Consider the following 21,103-nt stretch of genomic DNA (forward strand, 5'->3'; position numbering starts at 1 on the left):
AATACAGGCCTTGTAAATGAAGTCAAAAGGTACTAAAGATGAAACAGTTACTGGAAGGAAGGAGAGGGGGTAGGCGTGTCTTGGCTTACAAAACAGGCAGATACCGTCTTCTTGCACAACCATCAATTAAATTCCCTTTCACCCACCCCCTGCTTTTACCGGTTCTTCCTCCAGGGTCACTGTACTTCCAGCACCTTCAGCTGGGCTTCCATCACAAGAGAGCAATTCCCGGACCTGAATTCTGAGAGATTACAGCACAGCACGTGAGTCCACACACACGCCCACACACAGGGACTGGACCAACCTACTCAGTAACAAGAGTGTCTGACCCATCTCAAGTGTGTTGTCCATCCAAAGCACTGTGACATTATCTTACCTGAGACTCACTGCTAGGCTGCGCGACAGGAAACCAAGGTAAAAACAGACCGGCAGGTAGCCAGGTATTCTTTTCCCTAAAAGCGAACTAACTCCATTTCTGGGCAGCAAGCACCACAAGACATATCCTCCTTGCAATCAAACCTCAGTTGTCTGGTGTTAGCATGCCACACACAAGTCCTATTTCTTAAGAAACTGTATAATATATTCCACCCTAGTCCTAGTCAACAGAAAACTTAATTTCATTTATACTGCTTTTCTAGTAGCTTTCCTAGACGAATTTTTTAAAGAGTGAGCCTACACTGTTTTCATTATGAATTGTGAGAGAGGTGGCTGACTCAGTTCCTAGGCTCAGAAGGCTGATCTACAAGATAACACCTTTCTGTTGAACAAGTTTTCCACCACTATCAATACTTTACAATTAGAATTATATAAATTAATGGAAATGATTCTAAGCTACTCTCACCACAGGCTCTTGGTCTAGAACATCTAGAAAGTAAGACTTAGAGACCAGCTTAATTCATTGTATCGTTAATGTAGAAACAGCAAATGCCAATAGTCTCAGAAGACATGTAAAACTGCAGGCGGGGTAGAAAATAAGTCTTGGGACTAAGTTTTGAAAATACTTAAGACAATGATAATAAAAAATACAATCTAAACTTTCAAAAGTTGCAAGTCTTAGAGAAATCTAAATGCTGAAAAGATTTTAAGGATGAAGTTGTGTTACTTTTAAATAAGATGATTTCAATGGAAACCAACCAAGCTACCTAGGAGCAGCCTCTGAGGCTTCTCGAGACAGAATTTCTAAGTTTCTATTACTATATGACATTCCTCTTAAAGACACAGGCTCTTTCCAAAGCTCGACCTCTGGCCTCAGCTTTGCTCTGAGGCCCCAGATCCACATTCCCAGTCGCCTGCTTGGCAGCATCCCCTGATGTCCTCTGGCATTTCACACTCATGTCTAACAACTTGAGTTGGCCTTTCCCTATCAACTCCTCCTCCGCACGCTCCTGGTCCTATCAGTGGCACCATCCAGCACTGTCTACACCATTCGTAGGGCCAAGTACAAAACAAAAACATGGGGCTCCAAGTTCAAAATTCAGACGCAGTCCCCAAGCAAAGGCATCATCTCAGTTTCCATGACGCTGTCCACACCCAGCACTTGCCAGACTACTTGATCTGTCTTTAAGTGTCTCGCATCTACCCCTCCCTGCCCACGTCCATCACTACGCTGGCTCTCAGCCAAGAGCTCTGAAATTGATGTTCCTCTTTCCTTCCCTCAGAAACCCAGTCATGATTCTCAAGGCACACTTTTCAGAAATCCTTGGAATCTCCCCGTTGCCTATTAAATCACATCCAAACTTTTTAACTCGGCACTTAAATCTTCCCCTCCCCATTCTTTTCTGGCCTGATCTTCTGGGGGCTTTCCTCTACAAATCCTGGGCTCCAGCCAAACCAAATTCTTTGCCATTTATTTAAAGAGCCCAGTGTGTTGCTGAGTATAATGAACCTGGGTCCTGACCCCAGAGACTGAATTCAAATCCACCTTCAGTTGCCCATCTGAAACATGAGGCTCATAACAGCAATTATCCCACAGGATCAATAAAGCAATAAAAAACATACAGTAAGACATTTATTATTAGTGTGTACCCATCCTAGGGATGCCTATTCTGCTCAATCTGCTGAAGAAAATTACCAATCCTTTGAAGTCTAAATCAAAAGCTACCTCCCAAATGCCTTCCCTGATCATCTCAGTCAGAAGCCATTTTGCCTTCCCCTAAAATCCAATACTGTGTTTATGCCACATTTAACACAGGCGGCATACTCTCTCCAAGTTACTGATGTACACAGCATTTTGTCTTTCCTCATAACCTCCCAAGAGTATGGAATATGCCAAATTCCTTTCTGTTTTGCTCATAGTTCGTGCTCAAATGACTTTTACATCACTTTTAAAAATAAATCATTTTAAACATACACCCAAATCAATGAATTAAAGCTAATTCCACAGAATTAGCTGGGTCTGGAAGAGACTGAGGCAAGGCCACAGCACAGATGGAGAATGAGACAGGGCTGCTCGTGCAGACTCGAGCCTCTCAAGGACAACATGTCACCTAAAGAAGTCACTAAGTCCTCATGGCCAAGCCTCCCAGATGGTTAATTTCCATCCTCACTCCCACCCCCACAAAAGGCCTTGATCAACACCAAGGCTGGGCTTAGAGTGCAGAGGAAAGGGAACAAGGGCCTGCCTCACCTGCCAAGGTGTGTCACTTGAGAATCTAAGGACCAGGATAATCTCAGGCCTTTCTAGTGTTCCCACCTGTGGTTAAGAAAGCTTTACTCTAATATCTTCATTGGTAGGTGTCCTCTTGTATTTCCAGATGCCATTTACTGCTTCTAAAGGGCTCAAAAACTGGGAAAATACACTGCCCTAAAAGCAAGGAAATATGACCTCAACTAATTTTTAAAAATACCATTAGCAATTATCAAAGTAGCAAATATTAATAAAAATAAAACCTAACATTGGTAGGGTTTTCAGGAAGTCAGTATACCGCTGGGCACAGTAAACAGATTCAATTTCTCTAAAGACAGTTTGACAATAGGAGGGCATGGCAATCTACTCCAGTATTCTTGCCTGGAGAATCCCCATGGACACGGTCAACGGAGTCGCAAAGAGCCGGACACTACTGAGCAACTAAGCACAGCAAACGTTATTATAAAGTTGTTCATGCCCTTTTAACGAGTAATCTCACTTTTGGACGTAAACGCTATGGAAGCAATTCGAAAAAGGAGGAAAGAATTTGTTCAAAGATGTATACAGATATGCCATTTACATTGCATAACACAGCCTGCACTTCAAACACCCAGCAAAGGAGGCTCAGCTGAGTAATCTAGGGTACAGCAGTATGATAGCCGAATGTCACATTTACTGAAAACATGAAGCAGGTTTCACCATCTGATAAAGAAAAACGTACCTTAAAAGGAATGTCCACGGAGAAACAGAAACAAAATCTTCACATATAAATCTACAAATCCTTATCTCCAATTCTGAAATTCCAAACCCAAAGTCTTCAAGATAGATAGCATCAACACTCACTTGGAAGTAAAACAGGACCTGAACTGACATGAAGCTACTTATGGTCTCTATTTGTCCCAATTACTCTGAACAACCATACATTTTTGGAAAAACATCTATTAGATTACAGGGTGCTGCCTCAGACTCCCAGAGGAGGAGGAGTGTGTTTAAAAAAAAAGAAGAAAAAAAAACACATGTGTATGAACCTGGTTTTTTTTTTAATCCAAAAAATTCTGACCCCAAAACACATATGGCCCCCAGAGTTCCAGATAAGGGATTGTGGCTCTGTATTAATGACATCAGTTGTAAATTTAAATAAAGAGCTCAGGTTTGGTATTCCTTGACTTTGTTGAAAAAAGTGTTTGAAAGGAGTGCATTCTCTCAGGAAGATTCCTTATAGTGCTATATCTGCAGGAGTGTATGAAAAGACAAACCATATCCCTCTCCAAATAATTACAATTCCAAACCAATCAAACTGAACTCATCATAATTTCTTTTTGCTTGGATTCCAGAAGATTTCACATTTCTGGAAAAGGGTCAGTCTTCTGTTCTACTGAGCATCACTTACAGACACAAGTTTGTTCAAAGAAATGATAAACACATTTTATAAAGAACACTGAGCTAAAATTTAAGTCAGTTAAAAGCATTACTTAAAAGCTTTTAGTTTAAATGATCATTTAATATGTAACCATATTTCCCAAGTTTTTTTTTTCTGATGGCAACACATGTGTCTTTGAGACTTTTTTTCTGGTGGCCAGCAACAAAATGTGGGGAAATACTCTATTTGCCTTTGCCCCCATATAAGCAGCCTGTGTACCATATATACGTAAGAACCACCAAACAAGGGGATTTTAGATTAGTAGTTATATAATATTCTGGATAAAATTATGCATATAAACACAAAAATTCATCTATTATCTCTTCTGACCCTCCTCGAGTCCCTCTACAACCCCCACCCCCCCAAAAAACGAGATACATTAATAAGAATTCCATGTGCCATATCTGTGTGGGGCTCAGGTGTGATTAACACTAGTCTTAGCAACTGTCCATCTGACATTACATATCTCCATTTTGATCCAAAACAAAACGTGGTCAAATAATGTTGCTGTTGTTGTTTAGTCACTCAGCCGTGTCTGACTCCTTGCGATCCCACGGACTATAGCCCGCCAGGCTCCTCTGTCCATGGGATTTTCCAGGCAAGAAAAAAGGGAGTGGACTGCCATTTCCTTGATGTGATTTGAAATCAGTTCTCTGGGACTTATCTGGTGGTCCAGTGGTTAAGACTCTGAGCTTCCAATGCAGGAGGCATGGGTTTGATCCCTGGTCAGGGAACTAAGATACCCCAGGCTGCAGGGCGTGGCCAAAAAAAAAAACCCTTTCCTCCTAATCTGTTCGTATATGATTAACAAAAGATTTTCATTATAAAAATAAAATCAGTTCCATTTATCAGTTCTAGACTATTTCATAATTAACATTTTTCTCTTGAGAAGAGACAAAACCTAACAATTACAATGAAAACTCCATTTATCTATCACTTATTCCTGTAAAACCACTTAATCTTAGGGCAAGTTTACTATTACAGTCATTAAAGTTAATATTCTAATGTTAATAGTTATTTTTAATATTAATATTTTTACTATTATAAAAGCAACACTTGTTCAACAAAGCAAAACTAAAAGCTACAGATAAAACAGAAAGAAACCTAAAAACCTGGCAGCGGGAGATAACTTTGGAGATGGGGAATTGTTGCCAAAGTTCAAGCGTTACACTACTATAGAACAGCAACGCAACTTTCTGCCCCTATCTGCGCTAAAACATCAATTAACTTTGTGGAATGCCATTGTTTAAACAACCATTGACAAATGTGAATCCTTTGAGATGCTGCCATTTGAAACTGGAACGTAAACTCAAAACTAATAAAAAGGATAATTAAACAAGATGAAAAGGTTTTCACTATTAAAACCAGTCACCAGACTAACCCACCTGACTCTGGCATTAATACCTATCTAGCCAGAAATGTCAATAAATACATCTTTTAATGAGTAGTGGTTTTCTACTCTCATGAAACGTATTTCAGAACTGGTTTTTGGATTGAGTCTAAGTTGGTCACAAGACTAAATAAATTTTTTACTTTCTGAACACATGCAGAGCGCTGTTGATGCAATTTACTCCTCAGCCAAAAAAAATGGGTAACAGCTGAAACCACAGATCAATGCGCCTTTCCCTGAGTTTTATACACTAATTTAACCGCTGACCTTTCATTTGGATTTAACTAATGATAGAAAAGCATGCCTTGAGCTCAATTCAAAACTCCAGTTACTGATTCTCAAGTTGGGGGGATGTAGGAGGAAGGCAGGCTGGTTTCCCCTTACTAATAAGAGCAGATCTAAGAGGCACACTTAGTTTTGAAAAGCATATTCACTATTATAACTTTGTCTTTAAAAACAAACAAACAAAAAAGAATCCTAGGAAATTCCCTGGCAGTCCAGTGGTTAGGACTGGGCGCTTTCACAGAGCTGGCCCAGGAACTAAGATCCTGCATGCCTCGAGGTGCCAACTAAAAAAATAAGAAAAAAGAATCCTAATTATAACAATGCCAGTAAAAGTAATGTGACAAAATCTTAGCTAGTAGAAAAACACAGAGAATGGCTTTATCTTCTGGGCATTAGGGAATCTCAAAAATTAAATTACCCTTGGAGGGGTGTATTAAAATTTTCAAGGGGTATGAGAAGAGTTTTACGTTTGGGAACAAAAGGGTTAGAAACACTGCTTTAGTCCATGTACATTATTTCAAATATTTATTTCATGTGTTTCCCCATAATTAGAAGTTAGTGAAATGCAATAGCCAAGAAATGGAAACAGTCTATCAATAAACATCCACTGACAGATAAATGCATAAAGGAGCTGTGGTGCATATACATACTGGAGGACACTGGACTTCCCTGGGGGCCCAGCAGCCAAGACTCTGAGTTCCCAGTGCAGGGGGCCCAGGTTCAATCCCTGGTCAGGGAGCAAGATCCCACATGCTACAACTAAGACCCAGAGCAGCCAAATAAATAAGTAAAATTAAAAAAAAATAAAAAGAATGAAATAATGCCACCTGCAGCACCATGGACACAGCTAGAAATTGTCATACTAAGAGACGTAAGTCAGAACGAGAAAGACAAATACCATGCGATATCACTCATACGTGGAATCTGAACTAGGACACAAATGAACCTATCTATGCTAAAGCTCCAATACTCTGGCCACCTGATGTGAAGGTCTGACTCATTAGAAAAGACCCTGATGCCAGGAAAGGCTGAAGGCAGGAGAAGGGGACGACAGATGATGAGACAGCTGACGGCATCACCAACTCAACGGACATGAGTTTGAGCAGGCTCCAGCAGACAGTGAAGGGCAGGGAGGTCTGGCGTGCTGCAGTCCATGGGGTCGCAAAGAGCTGGACACGACTGAGCGACTGATCAGCAGCAACATGAAACAGAAACACAGACATAAAGAACAGACGGCTGGTTGCCAAGGGTGGGGGGGCGGGGCTGAAGGAGCGGTGGAGTGAAAGGTTGAGGTTAGCAGATATACGCCTTTATATACAGAATGAATAAACAACAAAGTCCTATGCAACATAGCAAACTATATCCAATATCCTATGAGAAACCATGAAAAAGAAGACTTTATATAAATATATAAAGGAATCACTTTGTTATACAGCAGTAATTAACACAACATTGTAAATCAACTATACTTCAATTTTTCAAAAAATTAGTGAAATGAAAAAAAGACTTCCAACTTGGAATAAGGCAAGCCACCTCCTCAGTTCCCTAGTTTTAATGCCTACAGGCAAGGTGGGATCTAGGCATTTTGCTGTTAATGAAGATGGCTTAGCTAAGAAGGTTTGCTCACATACATGTGGTACAGAGAAGACTAACAGCACTGCTCTCCTCCATTAACCCAGTCCCGGGCGGTGCTGCTACCCAGTTCCCAGGAGGGCTGGAGTTGCTCCTTCTAAAACGCTGCCAATAAAAACAGCCACAGTTCCTGCCTGGGTGGAAACAGGCTAGGTGGGTGCTCAGAGCTGGGGTGAGACAATTGTCGGAGCAGTGTCTGGGGTTTAGCTTGTTTTTGTTAAGGTTTATTTATTTCACTTCAAAATGAGACCAGATCTCTAGCTGGGTTATGCTAACTCTAAATGGGATGGACTGGACGACTTCACAGGATTTCTGGTAGCCTGGATAGGAAACACTGCACAGGTTCTAGAGAAGATTTAGGTAAATACACAGAAAATAGTTTCAAGGGGATAAAAGGCCAAGACTCCACATCTCGAGACAACTTTAACAGAGGGACAGATTTTTGTCCAGCTAAAAAGATGCTCTTACATTCAACTTAATGAATGTAAATACTGATATCACGTGGCCCAACCTTAAACTGTGCAAGCTGCGACTTTATTATCTATAGATGAGGTAACAACACACTACAAGGCCAAATAAAATCAAGTAATGTATATGAAAACCCTTCCTTTATGGTCTACACAAACTATCACTTGAACAAATATGGGTTATCTTAAACAGAATGCTAGATTAGGATGGGTTGGAATTAGGTTGTCTGTCTTCCACTCTAAGCTGAATTCATAATTCGTTTGAATTCATGCTACCCCCAAAACATTCCATGTGCATCAAAAACATAACAACAGTTGTAAAAAAAAAAAAAAAGGCATTTTTTTATTCCACAGCTGTGATCAAAGAAATAAAATAGCCAGGCCATTTCATCAGAATCTTATAAGGACCAACAACCACACTAAAGAGAGGAAGTGGAACACACACAGAGGCAAAGAAGCCAGGCAGATTGGGGAAAGCGCAAGGCCTCCTCTAAGCTGGAGCGTAAAGTGCAAAAAGGGAGAGTGTCTTCCTTCCCTGGAGGTCCAGAGGTTAGGACTCAGCGCTCCCACTGCAGGGGGTCTGGGAACTAAGATCCCACATGCTGTGCAAGAAGGGAGGGCGGTGAGAAGCAAGGTTACAGAGTCAGGCAAGGGCCAGTGCTCAAACGACTCTGGTTTTCCCAGAATTAATGGGTATCACTGATGGCTTTTAAACAGAAAAATGATATGGTCTAATGTTCTAGAAAAATCACTCATGTGTCTAAACTGAGGACCAGCAGACCCGTTAATAGGTTTTGACAGTAACTGAGGCCAAAAGTTAATAAAGGCACAAATTAATGGACGGCACTAAAGGATAAGATGGGGATTGACTTATGAGGCATTAAGGAGGTAAACACAAAAGGACCTTGTCTGATTTAACAAAATAGGAAAGAGAAGAAATAAGAAATTAAGATGGATACTAGGTGTTTGACGTGAGCAACCAGAGGTGTGATACACTAAGAGAATTCAGAAGGAAGGCTGCATCTGCCCACAGGTGACCTGATGTTTTTGATGAAAGGTGAAAACGCTATGTGGGGTAGCTAAAAAATGACTGCGTTTTAGTTGAGTATGACATACTTGGGGCTTCCTGGTGGCTCAGTGGTAAAGAATCCACCTGCCAAGACAAGCGACTTGGGGTTCGATCCCTGGGTCAGGAAGATCCCCTGGAGAAGGAAATGGCAACTCACTCCCATTTTCTTGCCTGGGAAATCCCATGGACAAAGAGCCTAGCAGGCTGCAGTCCACGGGGCTACAAGACAGTTGATCACAACTTAGCAATTAAACAACAATATACCTGTGCATCCAAAAGGAATTTTCCGGAAATAGGTAACATGGGTCCCGAACACAAAGAAATTTGGAAATAACAACCCCAAGATAGTGGTTTGAGCCACATGGCATACGAGACACCCAGGGGAGGCAGGAAAAGTGAAGCAGGCACAGAGCCTGGGACCAGGTCTCAAGGAACTGCAACACAGATGCAATAAGAACCATATAAAATGATACAACAAACCACATCAAGAATACAGGATACAACTCCTTACAAAAGACACCTCAAAATCTCTCCTGAAATAATCCCTACACTATTTCTGGTTGAGTTGATTCTTTTGGCAGTTAATTCTACTGATAAAAATCCCATGATAAAACACCACAGGAATACTCATATTGTTGTACTTCAGCAGAATTCATTTTACACTTTTCATGTTTTACACTTTTGTGCTAAGGGCTTTATTTTGGTGGAAAAACCTGTCTGCATAACTAACCATTTCTGTGTTATAGGAAAGTTTCTAAATTCAGAAACATTCTGGAAATCGAGTATGAAATGCTCACACCATGCTCATTTCTTTCCAAAATTCTGAACTATTTTTGTGGCCTAACAACTTATTTTAACAGGCAGTTTAGATTAATTCATGGAATATAAAGTTGAATGTTTAAGATGGAAAAGAATGAAGCAAATTCAAGCCTCATAACATCTGCCGTAAGAGAGTTTTCTTGGCTTTTCAACCTCTCTTTGAATGCAAATAAGAGTCAGTCATTTTCCTTACAGTGAAAAATGTATACAGTATGGGACCATGAATCAGATCATTTGTTCACTGTAACCATCTTAACAAAGCACCACTACTAAAAAACTTTCCTGTAACACAGAAATGGTTAAGCAGACAGGCTTTTCTGCCAAAAACAAAGTCCTTAGCATAAAAGCCAGACATGGAAGTTCAGTTCTGAACTACAGCCAAAACCTCCTGTAAGTTCAGGTGCAGCACACCAACTGCAGTATGTATTTAAACATCAGCGTAATATCAGTACGTAAATGCAAAAACTTAAAAAAAAATAAGTAAACCTTTAGGAAAAACTGACTGACTTAAAAATGTCAGAGGTGCCAGTAAGACTATGTTGAGGACTTCCCTGGTGGCACAGTGGATTAAAACCTGCCTGCCAATGCAGGGCACACACGTGTGATCCCTTGTCCAGGAAGATTCCACTTGCCGCAGAACAACTAAGCCCGATCACCACAACTACTGAGCCCACGCTCTAGAGCCACACCTGAAGAACCCATGTGCTGCAACTCCTGAAGCCCGTGAGCCCTGGAGCCTGTGCTCTGTAGCAAGAGAAGCCACCACAGTGAGAAGACCTCGCACCGCAACAGAGTAGCCCCCGCTTGCTGCAACTAGAAAAGAGCCTGCGCCAGAGCGGCACCGAAGCAACAGAGACCCGAGGCAGTCAGAAACAAATACATGGATAAAGACCAAAACAAAAAAAGGCTATGTTGAGAGGTGTTGCAAGATGCATCCATCCCTCAGTGCTACTAAAAGTCCTACTTTGTGATTATGACCATCTAAAGAGCAATCTCCTTCCATACGGGAAAGGTAGAGTTGTATTAAAGATGATAACCAAAGACCTTTTTGATAGCCCATTTTCCTTTAAAACTACTGAGTTTTTTTAATACCTTGATTTGTACTTGGAATATCCAAAAGAAGATGACAATGTGCAGCATTTCCCAAACTTTTTTAACCACAAGCCTCTACGTTAAAGAAAGGCTACTAAAGAACACATTCTCGGAATTACTGGAAATAGTAGGGGTCTTTTTGACTCAGCCTCTGGACCAGAGTGACATAATTTCTTCAAAAGAATATCATTAGTGACCTTAACTACTGATTCTGAAAACATACTTGTTTTAAATAGATGTTTCTAAATATCAACATACCACTAAAGTATTTTTTCTTTTTCCAGGAAGAAAGCAGATAAGTAAACTAGACTAATACACTAGTAAGATCCCAGAGAGTGTTCTTTTAGAGCACTAAAAGAATCCTAGGATCTTTTTCAGTTTCACAACAAAACTAAAAATAGGTTTTCCAATAATTATACTTTCTAAATTGCAAGTTGTAATTTCTATGGGAAAACAATGTTCCAGTTAACTGTTTTAGTTTTCCCAAAAGTGTCTGATATCCCCCCACCTGGGCAAGAAGCAGGCACATATGAACAGATAAATCTTAGATGAAGAGAGACAACTCAAGCTCAACTTGCTCCCTCTGATGGACCTTTCTAACACAGCAGTGAGTGCAAGGCATATCTCTGAATGCCATGTCATCAGCAGCCAGGATAACGTGATGGAACTGTGATGCACTCCACCGGAGTTCAGCTTTCTTCCCCTTTCCAAAGTCTTAATTTCACAAAATGAGATCTACTGCCACAGGGAAAGAGGCCATCAAATGTTTTTCCCAGCCTCCACCATTCATGGGAATTTCCTTAGACTTTCAGCCTCTTAATCTCCCCAAGCCTGTGTCCTGGTATATTGCAAAGAGAAATATTCTATTTACTTTTGTATCCCACAGCAGATCAAAAGCTCCTTGGGGACAGTTGACCTTGTCTCTCTCAATTACCTCCTTCTATGCCCAACACAGAGGGTGTCAAATACTGAGTAAACATTTGTAGAATGAAAGAGAAGTAACATTAAGATGTGTAAACTCACTTATATCTTAGTGTGAATGAATTTCTCCATGCCCATTCCTGAGAAATTATGGGAGGATCATCAGTGGCGCAGAAAGAGATAAGAGAGCCTTGAAGAGCAGAAGTAAAGCCTGAGGAAGTCTCCTCTTCACTTAACATCTGGAAATACTGTCCTGCTATGGATCAGTCTAAAGGAGTCTGGTTCTTGAAAGAAAACTCCAGACTCTGGCTTGAATGCTGTAAGAAATTACCTTGCTTTCCAATGAACATGTCCCTATACTTCAAAAATCTTTTCTTCTTTTTAAATTTTGGCTGCACCACTTGGCTTGCAGGATCTCAGTTCCCCAACCAGGCATTGAACTTGGAGCCACCGCAGTGAAAGCGCTGAATCCTAATCACCAGATCACCAGAGAACTCCCAAAAATCTATTTCAATGAGACATTAACAACTGGCAATTGCTTACTGACAGCCAAGTGCAGTCAAGAAACAGAGATTCTGATCTTTCAGACTTCTTTTCTAACTCCAGAATTCCTGTATAGTTATCAATTTCTAAAGTTTGAATTAATCAAACATAAAGAACGATGCATTACCAGAATGTTATCCAACCCATGTAATATGATCAGTCATTAAAAACCTAGCTTCTGGAGTCAGATAAACCTGAGGTTGAACCCTGGTGTCCACTGCTTCCTTAATCTCCATAAGCCTGAGTTTCCACATCTGAAAAGAAAGATTAAATAAAGCCTATCTCATGCAGTCACACTAAGGTTTAAAATAGGAAAACATGGAACGTGCTTAGCACTGGGCGTGGCACATGGGAGGTTCTCAAGCATTGATGGTTATGAACCATCGTTTGGAAACCTAGGTTCCCATTCCACCACCACCTCCCTGTGTACCCTTGAGCTTATAACTATGAAGAAGCTAATGAGCACGTGGAGACAGAATGAACTGACCTCTAATGGCGGAACTATCAATCATGAACAAGGTAATAGAAAATGGACCAAAACTTTGAAAAATGAAGTCTTAAATAATTCCAGGTATGTTTTATGTTGTACCTGAAGCTAGCGCACATTTGATCACAGATGACTCAGCATTAGAATATCAAAATAAAAAACCTGAAGAGTCAAACTTCAAAGCAAGCATTCTCAAACCCTTCAGTACCTGTTGTTGATACAGACTTTATATGAAACACCTGTATGTATGTGTGTGAGAGAGAGCGCATGAGCAGAGGGAGATGGCGATGGCTGGGGGAAGAAGGGAGGGATGAGGGAAGCAAGAGAGACACAAAATGAGGGACGAGACAGAGAAAGGGAAGAAGGGAGGGAGAGACAGAAAGTGGGGAGAGAGAGAAAGAGAGAGAAAGGAGGGAGAGCTTGCAGAAGGGAGGGAAAAAAGGAGGGAAAGACAGAAAGCGGGGGGGGGGGGGGGCCAGGAATCTAAACATTAGTTGGCTTAAAGGCTATCCAGTCTCCATTTTTTTCACCAATGAGGTGACCTCAGACCTTAAAGTTTATCTGCTGTACATGTTTCACGCATCAACCAAGTACAAGTACAGGCCGTTGTGCCATCTCGCTGGGGTGTTACACTGGGCCACTACAAGGGCACGGGCCCCTCTGCAGGAATTAGATAAACAGCACCCAGAGCACAGGCTGGTTCTCGGTCGGCACTGATCCTGAGCCGTGCACCTCTGTGCAAGGGCACAACCAACCACGTACAGCAGTCAGGCAGACCAAGTCTTCACTATTTAGCGTGCACACCTGCATACCTGTTTGTGTAGCACACACCCACACACACACAAACAAGACTGAAAAGCCATCAAGGCTGAGTAAATGAAAATATTCACCAAAACTGAAAATACAGAGTTTCAACAAGTTGAAGAGAATGGGTCCCTGTGGCCTCCCTGCCCTTCAGCTACCCAGAATCGGGCTATCGTTGTCACTGGGACTCTTTGGGACCGAAGAGAGAGAGGCTTCGAGATCACAAAACTCTTGATTCCTGATGAAGCTACGGTCTCTCCAGCAACTGCTTGCTCGCTCACTCGCTCTCTCTCCAAAAAAAAGAGTTAGGAAGGAGAAAAAAATAAGACTTTCCACAAACAACAACGGATCTACTCACCTGAGTTTGCAAAACTTGTGGTGGACAACTGAGTATTTTGTTTTGGTGTTCTGACTGCAATAAAAGTGTAATCCCAGGCAAGAATTTACTAAACGCTGAAAGAACTAGTCCTAAAATGTGGACTCTGAATTCTGCTTCAGTGCCCTTTCCTCTCCCAGATGCTGGCTACTCATAGAGAAAATACACCAAGTTATTTTTGTTTACTACTGCATATGCATCTATCTTGCCAAGCAAGTACATGATATTATATTTTGAACACTTTTGTACCTCGCTCTGTGACCTGAAGAACACAACAGCTTTAAAAGCTATTTAAGGAACAGAAATTCCAGGTTAAATATGGTACCTGATTCCCACGTGCAAAGAGACAATGTACAAGAATATGCATAGCAGCACTGTCTATGGTAATTTTGAAAGTAACCTAAATGTTTATTAAAGAAAGAATGCGTATAAAGTATAATATATTCATACAATGGAAAACTAGGCATTAAAATGTAAAGAAGTTAAGCTACCAGCTCATACTAAGAAGCTATCGGGATAAACTGCAAACACAACGCAAAATAGAAGAAAATCTGCAGAACAATGGTATAATACTCTTTAACATCAGTCTTTAAAACTCCCAACATTACCTCTCCTTTAGAATTTGTTATAACAGACTAGCTTTTTTCTTTGTATGCACACTAAAGAGATAAGAAAAACACACTAAAAATAATTGAAAATTAAAGTTTAAAAAAAAAGGGACCATATGTCACTGTTTCAAACTAAGTCATGTTCGACTCCTGTGGACTGTAGCCCACCAGGCTTCTCTGCCCATAGGATTTCCCAGGCAAGAATACTGGAGTGGGTTGCCATTTCCTTCTCCAGCGGATCCTCCGAACCCAGGGATGGAACCCGGGTCTACCTGCACTGGCATGCGGGTTCTTTACCACTGAGCCACCTGGGAAGCCCTCATTAACCACAGGGAGTTTGTCCAAATGGCAAGGAGGGAGCATATTTTAGTAATGAAAATCACTTGGCCCTTTAAATAAGATATGTTTCATCACCATTCTGGACTCATTAAAACACTTTATTTCAACAAGCTTCACTTTCCTCACTTCAAAGGGGTTGATAACGCCTACCTCACAGGATGACATGAAATAATGCATGTAAAAGAGTTCTACAGAAGGTCTTGGACTTGGTAGATCAGGTAATAATCATTTACAGGGAAAAAAATGTTGAGTCTGCACCTTTTTCATCTAATTTGGTATAAAATGACAAAGAACACAACAGGAAAGGGCAACCCTTCACCTTCCTCTTCCCAGTCCCTGATCTGGCTGCCTCCTATGCTTTCTATATTTAGCAGAGTGACACCCCCTTCCCCCACCCAAAAAAAAAAAAAAAAAACCAGCACGAAACCGTGTTTCCTTCAGGGCTCCTTTCAGAACTCCCGAGTCCTTGCAATACAGATCTTTCATCTCGCCAACTCCGCCTCCCCCCAACACACACAGTCCTCTGCAGCGCCGGGGGCAGAAGAACAAAAATCCAACCGTCACGGTCACGAAAGAGACTGTAAAAATAACGGAGCGGAGTAACTAACTGGCTTTGGAAGGGTCTGTTTGTTTTCAAAAATTAAGAGAAAGTCTACCAGAGACAGCCTCTATCCTGCAGAAAGGGGAAGCAGGAAGATCTAGGCAAATAAGTTCTGTGACTTGTATCCAAATACAGTCCCTACATCTGGATTCAACACAAAGAGAGGCGCACGGAGGCCCCGGGAGCCGCAGGGCTGCTTTTGCAATTGGACAAACCCACCCCTCACACCCTGTGTGAACAGAGGGACCCTCAGGGGCGCACCAGGCGGCGCAGAAGCTCGCTCCACACGCGGGATGCATCCCGCGCCCATCCCCCGGCGTGGCCGCGGCGGGCGCTGTGCCTCACCTGTCTTGAAGACCATCTTGCCATCGTCCTTGGACCCGAAGGTCTTCAGCATGGACACGAAGAGTACCCCGCAGGCGTTCTGGATGCCGAACACCGACCCGTTGCACCACATGGCTGCTAGCATCACCAGCCAACCCCAGCCGCCCTCAGGGGGCTCAAGGGGCTCGGCGCCCACCGACCCACCCAGCTCTACTTCCACCTTCTCGGCCGCCGCCGCCTCCGGGCCGTCTAAGGGTCCCGCGCCGGGCAGCGGAGCGGCCCCCGGAGGCGCGGAGCCGAGCGGCTGCGCCTCGCTTGTCCCCCGCGCGGCGGCGGGCTCCTCCTGGGAGGGCACCATGGCCCGGGGCGGCCCCCTCGGGCGCAGGGGAGCGCGAGGGGTGCGAGTTCCCGGCGGGCTCGCGGAGGAGCCGCCGAGTTGGGCGGGCGGGCTAGCGAGGCCGAGGCGAAAGCGGCGGAGCCCACCGTAGGCGGGCGGCGACCGGCTTACGCGCGAACCTCCGGGTCCACAGCCCAGCACCCGGACTCAGCAGGAGGCCGGGCCGCCAGCTCTTAAAGACGCCCCCCCCGCCACACCCCCTGGGGGCGTGGTCGGCGGCAGGACCTGCCCCGGAATCTCCCGATGATTGGGCTTCGGGAGAACGCGGGGGGGCCCACCCCCTCCCGCGGCGCGCGACCCAGGTGCCTGCGGGTGGTTATATCTGCGCGCGCGCCAGGCGCCGGGCCTCCTCCTCTCCAGCGGGGGTCACAGATGTGTAGGTCACCCCGCCAGAAAGTGTTAACGGAAGGGGCACGTCTTCTCCTAGGTGCAGGCTACATTGGGTCATCGGGACCGCAGAATGGGACCTTCTTTAGTCTCAGTCCGTGACAGCCTGACCAACAAACATTGTCCCTTTGTCTTCTTTTTGTTGTTGTTTTCTGGCGTTCACCTCTAATTACTAATTATAATACATAAGATACGTTATGCCAACTGCTGACTTAAAAAGGGAGTCAGAAAGATCAGAGGCCCTATTTAATTTCTCCTATATTCATATATGATTTCCTATGAATACTTGGCATATTGAACAGGCTCATTTTGGAAGACACAGACTGTTATATCAAAGTCTTCAAGTAACAAACATTTTTTACAGACAGCTAGAAAACATTACTTTTAAACTACAGCACAGTTGTCTGCACTTCAGGCAAAAACTAGCACCTATAATTCAACTTCTCTGTCTCCTTAAAGCATGGAACAACCATGTCTGTAAAAGAAATGAAGATTAACTAGTTGTATAATATTGGGCACAATTCTTAATTCCTCAAATTCTTAACTTCAGTCAAAATATGCTAATTACTTTATGATGGAGTCCATAAATGAGTGTGATTGATCACATTTCTGCCCCTACGGGTTCAAAAACTAGTAGGAAGAAGTCCTGGGATAGAATAGGAGTGTCATATAATAAGTGTTAAAATACATATACAACAAAAAGAAGTGGAATGGAGCCATTAAATTATCTTCAAAACATTAGAGAAAAGCTTCTACAGCAAACAGCCTTTGAGCTGAGCCCTGAATCACACTAGGAGCTTTCCTGGGCAAAGATAGAGGAAGGGTGTTCTAGGTAGAGAAGCTAGCAGAAGCTAAGGGGAAGCAGGGAAACTTGAGGAGCAGGGAAAAAAACCAAGCGTAATATGTCTTAAGGATGGGATTAGAATGGTAAACTAAAGAATAGTCACACAAGCACACAAAAATGAATGTGCAAGGATGTTATTCCAGCACTATTGGAAATAAAAAGTGGAAGCAAAAACATGCATCGGTACTACATAACCACTAAAAGTTTTGAAATTCACCTCTGTTGACTTTGAAAGTTATAACATTTTATTGAGCAAAGAAAGCACATTCACACACACACACAAAGGTATGGGTTATAGCACAAAATATAAAATAAATATCCATGATCTCTATTGATATAAGTAAATGATTAAGTACATAAGTAAAAGGGGGAATAAATACCTCCATGCCTGATTGCCTTTCACCTTTTTGGAATGATGAATTCTCACTCTATCTTCAAGGCATAGCTCTAAAATGAAGTTACCTTTATCAGTTCTTCCTCCAGACTTCCATACTTTATTTAAACAGTTTTTGCAATGAGCTGCAGAGTGGTTTTCAGTCTCCTTAACTAGAGTAAGAATTTTCAGACAGGTCAGATGATGTCCCATGGAGCTTTGAACCATAGCACAATGCACAGTGTAGGGGTACAACAAATAATTGTTGAACCAAATTGAATTGAATTTTTTAAAAAAATTTAGAATCACAAAGCATGCAATTGAGCACACCAACTTGGTGCCATGTTTTCAGGTGGAATATTTTCAATATTTTTAAAATAACATGAATTTGTTTTCCAGTTGTAAAAGTAATACATGCTAGCTTTAGCAGTTACCATAAAAAATAATAGAAATTTTAAAATGTATTATTGCACCACTCAAATAACCTCTTTAACATTTAATAGTTTTTAATTATTTACATGTTTATGGAAGATAGAGCATCCATTTTGTAACTACCATTATCATATTTTCCCCCTATAAAATATGGTATAGCATCATCCAAAAAATTATGAGTCTTTTTACCCTTAATGAAAATTGCTTCATCCAAGATAATGAACAAAACATAAAGAAGCCCATTGAGATGAGACTTTGCCATAAGCCATCTCCAAAGGTCCATTTGACTTAGATTTGTACATCTGCAAAGTAATTTACCAGTTACCACATATTATGAATCTTCAGGATTTGTTCACAAAGCCACAAATCTACTGTTTCCTTACAGTCTTTCTGTTGTTGTTGTTTTCATTTTTACAAATTATTTTTTTACTTTCTTTTTGGGTCTTGGTTGCTGCACAGGGGCTTTCTCTAGTCTCAGCAAAGAAGGGCTACTCTTCATAGAGGTGCATGGGCTTCTCATTGCAGTGGCTTCTCTTATTGCAGAGCACAGGCTCTAGGCTTCATTAGTTGCAGCTCAGGAGTTATGGCTCCCAGGCCCCAGAGCACTTGGCTCAAGAGCTCTGTAGCGCAGGCTCCGTGGTTATGTGGTTCATGGGCTTAGTTGCTCTGAGTCATGTGGGATCTTCCAGGACAGGGATGGAACCCATGTCCAGCGGGTTCTTATCCACTTTACTACCAGGGAAGTGTCCTGTATTTTTAAATAAAATCAGAATTACAATGCTGTGGACTGATTCTTTACCTCCCTGCCAAAAAAAAAATCATATTTAAGCCCTAATCCCCAGTACCTGGGAACATGACTGTTTTTGGAGATGTGGCCTAAATATGGGTAATTAAGTTAGAATGAGGCCATTTGAGTGGGCCCTAAACCAATCTGACCGATGTCCTTATAAGAAGAGGAGATTAGGACACAGAAAGACACCAGTGAAAGGCCATGTGAGGTCACAGGAGGAAGGCAGCCATCTGCAAGTCAAGGAAAGAGGCCTCAGAAGAAACAAACAAATAAAAAAGCATTGCTGACACCTTGATCTTAGACTTCTAGCCTCCAGAACCATGAGAGATAAATTTATATTATTTGAGCCAACCAGTCTGAAATATTTTGTTATGGCAGCCCCAGTAAACTAACATACACTATTGTTGCTGATCTAGTTACTAAGGCATGCCAAACTCTTTGCAACCCCATGGGCTATAGCCTTCCAGGCCCTTATGTTCCCAGGATTTCCCAGCCAAGAACACTGAGGTAGGTTGCCATTTCCTTGTTCAAGGGAGCAACACAAGGGATGGAACCCATGCGTCCTGCTTTGGCAGGCAGATGCTTTACCTGGGACCCCAGGGGAGCCCCAACTAAGATACATAACTAAGAACAATTTTGTAACCTGCAATTTTTTACTTAAACCATCGTATCATAAATAACTCCCTGTGTCATTACATATTCCTCAAAAATATATTTAGTGGCTAAATAGGATTCAACTATAGAAATGAACCATAATTTATTTAATCATTTCCTATCATACCTATACATATATAATGTATATCAGGTTTTTCATCATTAAAAATAGCACTGCAAAAAACATCCTTACACACAAATCTTTACCAGCATCTGTGATCATTTTTTAGATACATTTCTAGATGTAAGAAGCATATGAATATTTTAAGACACTAAATATGTTGATAAATTTGAAAGCAATGTTGCCAATTTATACTCTCATGAGCACTGTATGAGAATGCCATATTAGTGCCCCTCAGGAAATGTGGAATAATAGGATTATTTTCATTTTTTAGTTTTTTATAATTATTTTTAAAACCTGCCCATTTAAAATGAGAATGAAATCTCTTTATTAGTTTATTTTTCAAATCTTTGGTTATAAGTGAAAAATATATTTACTAATCATCTGTATACGCTTTTTTATAAATGCTGTCTTGATAGTCAATCTCCACATTTTCCAACAGGAAAATTGATGTTTTTCCTTATCCGTGTTTACTAATGTTTCTTATATAGGTTCCATGCCTGTCTCATTAGGATTATTTTCAGGCCTTTCACTTTCATGTTTTTGTTGCTGGTGATGTTGTTGTCACTGATTTTGTGAATGGACTTTTTTCATGAGAACTTCTAACTGGTTGTTGCTAATACAGTTCACTTCAGTTCAGTTCAGTTACTCAGTTGTGTCCAACTCTTTGTGACCCCACGGACTGCAGCACACGAGGCTTCCCTGTCTGTCACCAATTGCTAATACAGTAAAAAGCAATTAAGTTTTTGTTTTTGCTCTGATCTAACTTTGACAATAAAGCATTATCTACTGGATTAAGATAATGCATACCAGCCTAATTTAAAAAAAACCTTATCATTTTATAGCTAATTTAGATGCAGTCCTACATCTTAAATGGATACACTTTAATTGTGTGTACGCATTTACCCATTTTATATTCCTAATTGAAAGTAACTTCAACATTTCCTTTTTTCTAATGCAACAACTTCTAATGCAATGACTTCTTCCTTCAAGTATTTTATTTTTATATAAATTGTCTCTTTAAAAGCAAAATACTGTGCATCAGTGTTTATGCTGTTGATTGTTCTATAAGCCTTCTCAAACCCCTATTAGGGAATCCAAAACCAGGTTAAGAAGGTTGAATAATCTTCAGAGAAGATGCCTCTAAACTACTCTATGCTGATATCCTCCAACAGAAGACACAGGCTATCTTGGAATATCTTGGAATCAGAAGATGAATTTCTGTCACTTCACCACCTGTGTGACCCTGGCCCAGTCACTTGCCTATCTGCAGGTCAATGTTTGAAGCCTAAACACAATTCC

The 21,103-nt window shown here is 41.6% G+C and overlaps 1 protein-coding gene across 1 annotated transcript in view; it reads right to left on the reverse strand.

Moving 5' to 3' along the window:
* Positions 1 to 16,349, reverse strand: part of SLC16A10 (solute carrier family 16 member 10) — a 117,536-nt gene extending 101,187 nt beyond the window's left edge. The window contains exon 1 of the mRNA XM_004011485.5: positions 15,825 to 16,349. Coding sequence (XP_004011534.3) covers positions 15,825 to 16,161 — 337 coding nt within the window. The 5' untranslated portion in view covers positions 16,162 to 16,349. The remainder of the gene's footprint in view (positions 1 to 15,824) is intronic.
* Positions 16,350 to 21,103: the final 4,754 nt, after the last annotated feature.

The sequence above is a fragment of the Ovis aries genome, chromosome 8, assembly GCF_016772045.2.
Source record: "Ovis aries strain OAR_USU_Benz2616 breed Rambouillet chromosome 8, ARS-UI_Ramb_v3.0, whole genome shotgun sequence".
Classification (NCBI taxonomy): Eukaryota; Metazoa; Chordata; class Mammalia; order Artiodactyla; family Bovidae; genus Ovis; species Ovis aries.